The 11,109-nt window shown below is 45.7% G+C and overlaps 1 protein-coding gene across 1 annotated transcript; it reads left to right on the top strand.

Moving 5' to 3' along the window:
• The first annotated feature begins 1,303 nt into the window (after nt 1–1,303).
• Nucleotides 1,304–10,871, top strand: LOC117872702 (C-type lectin domain family 6 member A-like). The gene is made up of 5 exons (XM_034761468.1): nt 1,304–1,559; nt 2,155–2,259; nt 7,475–7,626; nt 7,823–7,956; nt 8,313–10,871. Exons 1-5 carry the CDS (start codon nt 1,304–1,306, stop codon nt 8,470–8,472), a joined length of 807 nt encoding a protein of 268 aa, XP_034617359.1. The 3' UTR covers nt 8,473–10,871.
• Nucleotides 10,872–11,109: the final 238 nt, after the last annotated feature.

Here is an 11,109-nt window from a genome sequence, read left to right as displayed (position 1 = left end):
CCTAAGGTCCTGAGGATCCTGCATCTCACCCTCCTCTCCTCCAACTGCCATCCAACCCAGTACGGCAGTGCCATTGGAGTCAAGCTGCCAGTGCTTTCACAGCCAGTGCCTGCTCAGGGGACACCCATCAAGAAGGATTCTCATCTCAGAGTATAAGGGGTAGGGTGAGTAATAGAGCCCAGGGCAGCATTATCTACCCTAGGGAAACCATAAAGGGCCCATAGGAGAGAATGTGTGTCACTATCCATGTCTCAAAAGCCAATCCTGGACTAGTGAGCTATTTGTGGGGTATGATGCTCTGTATCTGGGGGAACACCAAGCATCCCCATGTTCATACTTGTAAAATGATTGTGCAACACATGACAAAGTTTGCATTGGATACCACACAAAGGGCCCATAGGAGAGGATGTGTGTCGCTCTCCACGTCTCACAAGTCAATCCTGGACTAGAGAGTTATTGGTGGGGTCTAGGGGAAAAGTGAGACAGAGACGGCTTGCTCCAGCCACTGAGGAGATCCGCGCAAGGAGAGTTCCACTGACTTTGGGACGGGGGGACCATGGAGTTCTGTGGCGTTCAGAGGAGCGAGGTTCCTTCTCTATATATCTTTGTGAGGCTCATGCTTGGCTCATTTTAGTTTCACTTCATGTTCCTCTCTCAATATTTTTCCCATGCGATAAGAAGGCAGCAAACCCTCAGCTTCCTCTGTGCCCACTCAGTGGGTTCCTCAAACTCCGGTGCTGCTTGCCAGTGCCAGCAGAGAATTTATATGCTTCTTGTTTGTGTCTGGCCACCTCCAAATACACCTAATTCCTCAGCTCAGCGTCTCCGTGCTCGTGACTACATGTGAAACCCGAAGTCACTGACAGGGAGAGCGAGGTCTAGGAGCGACCATGAGCCCAGCAGGGGAAATCAGCCCTGGAACTGCAGGTGACAAGGGGGAATTTATCTCTGCTCTGCTGGGGGAATGGATGGTGGTAATGACGGCTGGAAAAACGAATGGCCAAGGACTGATGGATAAGTCAGATCAATAGAAGGGCCTTACAGAAATGGGTGATCCCAGGAGAGAGAGGATGAGATAGAGGGGCAGAGAGGGAAAGGAAGGAGAGAGACAAGAACTAGGGGTGAGCTGGGAAGGAAATTGGCAGGGGAGAGAGGAGAGAAAAGCCAAGCAAAGAAAGGGAACAAGAATGAAATTTGGGGAAAGGAAGAAATGGAAGAGAGAAGCAGTGAAGGAACAGAGAGTGAGGAGAGAGTTGAGGAGGGAGGAGGGAGAGGTAGAAGAAAAGGAAAGACAAAAGAGTAAATGGGGAGAAGAGATGGTTCCTGTGAGCACACAGAAGAGAGAAAAACCTATGCAGTGCCTCCAGGCACTGTGCTAGAAACAGACCTGCTGGGCCTCCTGGGCCCTCCTGCTCCTTTGGGTCTGGTCTGTGTGATGGCTGCCTGGTGTATTTCAGCCCCTGCAGAGAAGAGGGGAGGCTGCCCCTGTCTGAGCCCCTGGGTCGTTGCTGTGATCTCCATCCTGGTCCTCAGCACCTGTTTCATCTCCAGCATCCTCGGTGGGTTCTGGCTGCTGCTTATTCAGCTGGATTGGAAAGAACACCAGATAAGATGCAATAAGCAGGGATTGTATGGCTCTGTGGGGGATTGGTTGCCCCTGTGGGGAGTATTATGAAAGGATCTGTTCTGCTTTTTCCCTAAGCCCTAACTTACAAAAATAAAGAGGTTCCCAGTGAAATGAGTGGCTGGTACATTCAGAACCAGTAAAGGGAAATGCACATTCACACGGCATATTGACGACTGGTGGAACTCACTGCTGCAGGGGTCATTGAGTCAGATACAATAACTGGGTTTAAAGAGGGGCTGGATACATTTATGAGGAGCAGTTACATTGGTGCTGCTGCTAGCATGGATAGAGGTACTAGCCGTCCTGTTTCAGGGCATGATCTAGTCACTGCAGAGGTCAGGTAGAATCCTCCTTTCCTCCAGTCTGGGATCATACTGCACAATGAGACACAAGATGTGAGGATGAGCCTTCCTGTGAGGCACTTGGCAACAGACAGACCAAGAGTCTGTTCTCACCCTGCAGATCCGGTCCCCCTCTCCCACTGGCTAGTGCTGTAATTCTGGTTTTCACCCTCTCTGTGTCTGTAGTTACCTGGCGTTGGGACACTAGGACACGGCATGAAGAGCAAGATAAACTGTCTTGGCTGCGCAGGTATCCGAAGGAAAAAACTTGTGTTTCAGAGGCAGGGAAAGGTCAGTATGAACGAAAGTCAGCAGAAATGACTCCCCACCACATGCAATTCCCTTTTTTTCTGGGACCTGGAATCCGATTCAAACTCCTGTGTAGCCTGAAGAGATCCTCACCTTGGGTGGAGCTGGTAACCAAGTGAGATCACACAAACTTATCTTGTGGATAAGGGAGAAGCTGTGGATGTGGTATACCTAGACTTTAGTAACGCGTTTGATACGGTCTCCCATGATATTCTTATCGATAAACTAGGCAAATACAATTTAGATGGGGCTACTCTAAGGTGGGTCCATAACTGGCTGGGTAACCGTACTCAGAGAGTTGTTGTTAATGGTTCCCAATCCTGCTGGAAAGGCATAACAAATGGGGTTCTGCAGGGGTCTGTTTTGGGACCGGCTCTGTTCAATATCTTCATTAACGACTTAGCTATTGGCATAGAAAGTACGCTTATTAAGTTTGAGGATGATACCAAACTGGGAGGGATTACAACTGCTTTGGAGGACAGGGTCATAATTCAAAATGATCTGGACAAATTGGAGAAATGGTCTGAGTTAAACAGGATGAAGTTTAACTTGGGGTAGGTCTACACTTACCTCCGGGTCCGGCGGTAAGCAATCAATCTTCTGGGATCGATTTATCGCGTCTTGTCTAGACGCGATAAATTGATCCCAGATAGATCCTGGAAGTGCTCGCCGTCAACGCCGGTACTCCAGCTCGGCGAGAGGCGTATGCAGCATCGACGGGGGAGCCTGCCTGCCGCGTCTGGACCCGCGGTAAGTTCGAACTAAGATACTTCGAATTCAGCTACGTTATTAACGTAGCTGAATTTGCGTACCTGAGTTCAAAATGGGGGGTTAGTGTCGACCAGGCCAAAGACAAATGCAAAGTGCTCCACTTAGGAAGAAAAAATCAGTTTCACACATACAGAATGGGAAGAGACTATCTAGGAAGGAGTACGGCAGAAAGGGATCTAGGGGTTATAGTGGACCACAGGCTAAATATGAGTCAACAGTGTGATGCTGTTGCAAAAAAAGCAAACATGATTCTGGGATGTATTAACAGGTGTGTTGTGAGCAAGACACGAGAAGTCATTCTTCCGCTCTACTCTGCTCTGGTTAGGCCTCAGCTGAAGTATTATGTCCAGTTCTGGGCACCGCATTTGAAGAAAGATGTGGAGAAATTGGAGAGGGTCCAGAGAAGAGCAACAAGAATGATTAAAGGTCTTGAGAACATGACCTATGAAGGAAGGCTGAAAGAATTGGGTTTGTTTAGTTTGGAAATAGAAGACTGAGGGGGGACATGATAGCAGTTTTCAGGTATCTAAAAGGGTGTCATAAGAAGGAGGGAGAAAACTTGTTCACCTTAGCCTCTAAGGATAGAACAAGAAGCAATGGGCTTAAACTGCAGCAAGGGAGGTCTAGGTTGGACATTAGGAAAAAGTTCCTAACTGTCAGAGTGGTTAAACACTAGAATAAATTGCCTAGGGAGGTTGTGGAAACTCCATCTCTGGAGATATTTAAGAGTAGGTTAGATAAATGTCTATCAGGGATGGTCTAGACAGTATTTGGTCTTGCCATGCGGGCAGGGGACTGGACTCAATGACCTCTCGAGGTCCCTTCCAGTCCTAGAATCTATGAATCTATGAATCTATAAACCAGCCAGTTGAGCCCTCAGTTACGTGGATGGGTAAATAGGCAGTAGCACAGCGAGAGCTGGAGGGAATGATGCTGGAGGCTCAGTAGGGGGTGCTGTTTTTGCTGAGATGATAATGAAGGTCTATTTGGGGAGAATTTTCCATCTGGGAAAATCAAAATTAACGGTTCTGATTTGGGAATGGCTAAATATTTAGTTTCAATTGAAAATGTTAAAATGAAATGTTTGGTATTTTGGAGTCAAAAATTTTCAGAACGTTTTGTTCCTTAAAGTTTCAATATTTCAGTTTTCATCCCGATTGAGGATGAATACAAATGTCAAAATATTGTTTTTCCCTTGAGACAGAAATTCTCTCTTTTGGTCCACTGTAAAGAATAACTTTTAACAAATGTCTCCTTTTTGTAATTTACACAGCCTTAACTCAAACTTAAATACAAGGAGAGCTGTGTGAATTACTGAGTTTTTGGTTTACTAGGCACATCAAAAAAGTTGAAAAAAAATCATATTGGGTCAAAAAAACTATTTGATTGACCTGAAATGAAACATTTCATTTTTTGAGTTTTTTAAAGATTTCTTAAAAGAAAACTCATGCAAAATTTAAAACAAGAATTTAATTTGACACAAATTCTTAAAATGTTTCCTTTGACCTAAATCTGCATTTTTTGGTGAACGGAAGGTGTATTCAAAAACTTTCACCCAGCTCTACATACAAGAGGGAGACAGAAGTTAAAGATGTTTTCTTTTTTCTCTAAGAAATCCCAAAAGACAATCATATCTTAAAAGGAGTTATACTTTAAACATATATCTCCATAAAAATAAACAGGTTGAAATCATGGCCCTATTGAAGTCAATATGAATTTTGCCACTGACTTTAATGGAACCAGGATTTCACGCTAAGTGTTTAAATATTTTATTTTCTAATAAAGTCTGTGACTGCAATCTGATGTGCTCTAATGCCCACACTATGAGATAAAGTGGGTCACTAAACTTTAACAAGTATCAAAGGGGTAGCCGTGTTAGTCTGGATCTGTAAAAACAGACAAAGAGTCCTGTGGCACCTTATAGAGTAACAGATGTATTGGAGCATAAGCTTTCGTGGGTGAATACCCACTTCGTCAGACGCAAACTTTAACAGTGACCTTATACATTCATTTATCAACAGAGCAGTCCAGCTGACTGTCAGACAGTGGACTAGATCTGCCCCTTTATTCGCAGCCCATTATACCTTACTTCAGAAATAGTCCCATTCACTTCAGTCAGCCTCAACATGAAGCTAGGTACTACTACTTCTGCTTAGCTCTTGTATAGTGCTTTTTTATCCGTAGGTTTCAAAGCTCTTTGTGAAGGTGGGCAGTATCATTGTCCTCAAACTGCAAATGGGGAAACTGAGGCAGGGGTTTTACCCAAGGTCACCCAGAAGGCCAGTGGCAGAACTGGGAACAGAACCTAGAACTCCAGTCCAGGGTTCTTTCTACTAGACGACTCAATGTGAGTAATAGTGGCCGAATAAGACCTTGTGAAGAAGGCAAGAGGTTGCAATAGGGATCATGTCCTCATTGGAGGTAGAGGTACTGATTGTCCATTCACAGTTTTGCTTGTCAATTAATTAAAAGTTGATCTCTTAATAAGTCAAACACAATTTCTCGGGCTCGATAGAGGGGTAATGATGAAATTCTAGGGCCTGTGACATACAGGAGGCAGGAGGTCAGACTAGATGATCTAATGGCCTTAAATTCTATGAATCTATGGAACATATGTGTTTTTCTTGTGTGTATGTCGGAGTTAAAGCTTAAATGACAGTTTTTGAAGCTGTTGGTGTGACCAATGTGTTGTGGAAGGAGGACAGTAATAGGTAAAAGTTGTAAAGTTTTCTCTTGGTGTCAGTAGAGAAACAGAAGTGTGGTTGTGACCTGAACTGTTTGTATTCTAGATTTTCAGTCTTTGAGGAGAATGTTCTTGAAGTAGAACAGAGCAAGGATAATTAACATTAAAGAAAGATTTTTCTGTGTGAATTTTCCTAGTTTTAAAAGAAACTGTTTAAACTGGACATGAAAAATAAAAAAGCAAATAATGCAGAACTTTGCAAAGAACAATGCCAATGTAGTGAAGAACACAGTGACTGCAGTGAATGTTCTTACATGGAGAAATGCCAAGTTCAATTAAATGAAGCCACTGCACCTTGGCAAATGTGCTATCACACATAAAAGATGTAGTATAGGATGGCCTCATTGATTAATTGGGCACTTTCAAATTGGTAATGCTGAAGTCGGTGTTGACATTAGAATCAGCAGGGGCCCCATTATTCTCCATTAAAACAAATCTCTGATGTATCCTTAACTATGGCTTTGTGACCACTCCACCATAATATGACAAATTAGAGGCAATCAGAAGAGAGGGCAAGGGTAGAACACTGACTGAAAGGAATGAGTTTTGAGGAGTGATTTGAGGCAGGAATACGTGGAGGTCAAGGAGGATATTCCAGGTTTCAAGGACACAGCGAGAAAAGGTGCAGAGCTATTTGTGGAAGAAGACCAGGAGAATGATGAGATAAGCTGAAGTGGCTGAATGTAGGAGTAGAAAGTAACTATAGATGAGATGGAGATAGGGGCAGAGTTGTGGAGGCCCCTGAAGATGAGGGTGAGGGGTTTGAATCTGACCCAGAAGAAGAACAAAGCCAGTGAGGAGACTCAAGTGGGAAAGGATAGGGAGATGAAATGGCAGCAATATTATATATGAGGGACACAGTAGGGAGGCCAGAGAGGGGTAGGTGCAGCAGTCAAGATTACAGAGAGATGGCCAAGGCATGAGCTGAGGATTTGGCAGTAACAATGGAAAGAGAAAAGGACTGGCAGTGTTGAGCAGCAGGATGGATTTGTGGATAAAGGAGGGAGAGACAGAGGAGTTAAATAAATACAAAGATTACAAGTCTAAGTGGGGGATACTGACATTATTATTTATGATATAGAAGGGAGCAGAAGAGGGTTTCTCTGGAGTAGCTCATAAGTCGAATGGAGAGAGGTGGGAATGAATGGCTGGTAAGGGTGAGAGACAATGTCATAGCAGAGACAAGACATGAAGCCATTGAAGTGGATGAGGTCATCTAGGGGTGGGGTATGGAGTGAGAAGAGGAGAAGAGTGAGGAACACTGAAGGAAAAGGACAGAGGGGGAGAAGGTGAAGGAGGACACACTAAAGGAGAGGCTGCCAGAGCAAGCACAGAAGGAGGAAGGGAAACAGTCCAGCACTGAACTAGTTAGTGTGTGTTAATGGCCTACAAGTGCCTCCAGGGGGCAAGCAACAATGAGGAAAAGAACTGACCAGGAGGGGTTTAGGGGGAAGAATTAGGTATAAAAAAGACCAAGTAGGAGAAAAAATAATTGGTCTGCAGGTTGTGAATCATTTCCTCACCATGAAGGCCTCTGTTAGTCCCCATTGCTCAAGATATGTGTGAAATGAAGATGGACTGGATGGAACTACCCTGTACTGGACCTGAGGACTGAACTGGGTGTCACCTAACAAGTCCTTTCCATTTTTATTTTCTGTGTTTCATTCTTCTCTCCCCTCACAGGGCAAGTCTGGACGTGCTGCCCCAGGGGCTGGGAGCTCTTTCAGGCCAGCTGCTACTACTTCTCTAATGACATCATGACCTGGGATGACAGTGAGAGGAACTGCACAGGGATGGACTCCCACCTGGTGGTGATCAACACAGGAGCTGAGCAGGTAACTTGCTGGGAGTCAGGCTCCTCTGGGCACTCAGAGTGCAGCCCTGGAGAGGATGTTTGGGCTCTTTGTTCATTCAATCCTGGGCTTCCTCATCCATCACATCCAGCACCCCCACACCCCCACAGGGACCCCGATCTCCTACTGTCTACCCAGGGACTGCACCTGATGGAGATATGATTTTATTTTTATCCAGGATTTCATCTTCACTCGGGTAAATGGAACAGTTACAGGCAGCGAAGGAAGGAATTACTGTATTGGTCTGACTGATAAGGAGAAGAAAGGACAGTGGCACTGGGTGGATGAGACTCCATATAACGATACTGCAGCGTGAGTATTTCCTGGGATGGAGACTAGTTACCACCCTCCACTTAGTTCCAGGATTAATACACAATGTAATGGGTGGGTGTGTGTTTGTGTTGGGGGAGAGAGAGAGAGCGAGAAAGAGAGAGAGCGGCTTACCCACAACTGGAACTAACTATTTCTGTTGCAATAGAGAGATGATTTACAAAGGGATAGAAGCTATGAATGAATTTTTGGGAACAGTGTGCTGGAAGAAGAGCAGTGTTTGTGCCTGATTCAAGTGTTGCAATTCTCCTTCTCCCTCATCATCATCAGCTACAACACTTTCCCCTGCGACATTTATAGTGATGCATCTCTAGCACGTGAGCTTCTCTATTTTACAGGTTCTGGAGACCTGGGGAACCCAATAATGATCCCAGTGAGTACTGTGCTGTCATGCATGTGGAGGGAAAACAAACCAAACATGGAAACAGGAATTGGAATGACATCGCATGTTTCAAACTATATAATCGAATTTGTGAAACTGCAGCACTTATATTTTGAAGAAACCCCATCCTGGATATGAAGCTGGAGAGTCAGCACATCTCTCGCTTGGGTCAGCTCACAGAGAGATCTGGCAGGAGGGTTTGGATCAGCCCTGGGCTATCATGACATTGGGCGTAGGTGGTGGAGGATGATGTGGGACCCAAACTCATTCACTAGATCAATTTTGGAAAAATCTGAAAACTGCTGAAAATATCTAATGTGGAACAAGCCAAAGTGCAGTGAGCTCTGCCTGTGATGTCATTGAAGCTCCCAGGAGACTGGTGGAGGAGGCAGGCTGGGAAAGGCAGGACCAGTGGGTTTGCCCTGAGACATGTTGAAAGGGGGTTTCCTGTTCATATTAACCCTGCCAGTCCTGGTCCAGGTAGCAACTTACCAGGAATAAGGTCCTATCCATGCTGCAAAAATAACTAGGTCTGATCTTCTTTCCCCTTGACTCTGCTACAACTCAGCTCCCCCTTTTAACAGAAATGGGGCTTTGTCCGTGTCCCTGTGCAATGCTAAAACCCTTGAATGGTCCAATGCTTTAACGTCACTCAGGGACAAGGGCTTGTCTACACATGGAATTGGACTGACTGAACTACATAGGTTTACAAACAGTTTAGTTCCATTGGTGCAACCCCCCTGTGTGGAGGCTTTTATCATGGTTTAGGACTGATGCTTTATACCAAGTCAGTGAGAAATCACCTAACCTAAATTACTGTAGGGCTCCTTTATACAGAAATAAGAGTGTTCGCAGGGAGGGGGTTGCACCAATTTAACCCAGTCAGCGTTGTAGCAAAGAGGCATAGCCTCCCTCGGAGATTGACAGCAAGGGACGGCCAAACACCCCTAGTGGGTGGAACCAGCAAGGCCATGCCCACCACACCAGAAGCAGAGGGGTGACACAGGAACAGGAAGTATAAAAGGCAGGCCTTGTCACTCAGTTGGGCTGGAGCTGCTGAGGGAGACAGATGCTTCCACTCTGCTGTTGGGTGAGGAGCAGATATCTGCTGTCCTGAGGACTTCTGAGCTGCCAGATGCAGCCAACCTGAGGAGCTGCTGGGATTGCCACTGGCAGTGTATCCTGGGGAGATGGAGATTGACCCTGGGACTAAGGAACACCTGGAGGGGAGGAAGTAACCTGGGAAAAGCTGACTCCAGTCTGGCATGTTGCTGCCTGATCCAAGCTCAGTGTGCTGTGGCTGGATCCCTGTTGACCCAGTAGTGGAAACTCTGCCACTGTTGGGGCCTGGTGGAATTGGGTGGGCCTGGGTCCCCCTGCCACCCCACCAAAGGCCAAGAGGCCTGTGTTTGTCTGCTGTGTGCCTGAGCCAGTACGTCAGGCAATAGACTGTCTGATGCTCTGGCCCACTGCATGGGTCAGAGAAACCCTCCTGAGGCCCTAGACTATTGGTGCTCCACCCGGCCTGAGCCCCTTGACTGTTTGGTGCCCTGTCCTTCCTAGACTATTCACTGCTCTACCTGGCCTGAGGTCTGAACCTCCAAACTGCTTGGTTCCCTGCCCCGCCTCAGGGTCTGGGCTTATAGACTATTCACTACTCTCTCCTGTCTAAGGATTTGAGCCCTAGAGACAGCGAACTTCCCCCTTCTACAGACTGCTGTTCTAGGTGTGTGACAGCAAAGAGGCATGGCCTCCCTGGGAGATTGACATTGAGGGGAGGCCATACATGCATATATGCCTACAAGCATCTAAACTCATTTAATTAAATTGTGCTGTTTCTCATGGAAACAAGCCCACAATTGAAATCAACAAGATTGAGCCCTGCTGACACTCTGTTGGGAGACATTCCTGTTTTATCTAGGCCTAGGGTGACTAGATGTCCTGATTTTATAGGGACAGTCCTGATATTTGGGACTTTGTCTTATATAGGTGTCTATTACCTCCCCACCCCCTGTCCTCACTTTTCACACTTGCTGTCTGGTCACCCTATCTGGGCCCTCTAATCTGGCTGTACTTGCAGGGTAGACCAGGCCTAAGCAGTACAGTGAATAGCTATTATTATTCATTATTGTCTGTGATAAATATTTATAATTGCTGTGCGAGCAGAAGGGCTGGAAAACCTCTTTTAAAAACACCAAACTGTAAGAATTATGGTCACTGATTCTTGTCAACAGTTTAAATATATTCTTATTAGAACAAACCAAACCAAAGATTGTGTTAGAGCCACTAATACCCTGCTGTGCTGAGGCACAGAAAGAGGGAAGATTGTACCTCCTAGGCATTGAAAAGATCTTCTAGTTCACTCTGGTCTGGGAGCCAGGGCAGGGTCATTCCCTGCAGCACATTCTCCACTTCCTTATCTCACCCTACTTTGAATGGCTTGAGCAATGAGGTTTCCACCACTTACTTGAAGAGGTGTCAATCCTGTTCATGGATTTAGAGGATGTATGTATGATGCTGTATAGATGGTTCTCTCCTTCTCTTAATACTGTGAAGTTACCTTTCATGTATGGACACTTTGCGGCTATATCTATTTATGTATTTACAGTATCTTAATAAAGTCACATCTTAGGACCCAGAACCTTGATTCCTGGGCACCAAGCTTGATCTTCTTCAAAGTTCGAGTTCCCCAATGTGCTGGGATGAAATCTCACCCAGTCTCCCTCATTTGTATTGGGCAGCACGGCTCTCAC

The sequence above is a fragment of the Trachemys scripta genome, chromosome 1 (assembly GCF_013100865.1).
Source record: "Trachemys scripta elegans isolate TJP31775 chromosome 1, CAS_Tse_1.0, whole genome shotgun sequence".
NCBI lineage: Eukaryota > Metazoa > Chordata > Testudines > Emydidae > Trachemys > Trachemys scripta.
Note: the sequence above shows the minus strand (reverse complement) of the source record. Positions and strands in the feature narration are given on the sequence as shown.

Excerpts from the sequence above, each read along its gene's own strand:
- LOC117872702 (XM_034761468.1), top strand. The coding sequence starts at position 1,304 with ATGGGGAGAAGAGATGGTTCCTGTGAGCACACAGAAGAGAGAAAAACC. Across the intron at positions 1,560-2,154 it reads TTTCATCTCCAGCATCCTCG|TTACCTGGCGTTGGGACACT; the intron begins GTGGGTTCTGGC and ends CTGTGTCTGTAG. Across the intron at positions 7,957-8,312 it reads CCATATAACGATACTGCAGC|GTTCTGGAGACCTGGGGAAC; the intron begins GTGAGTATTTCC and ends TCTATTTTACAG.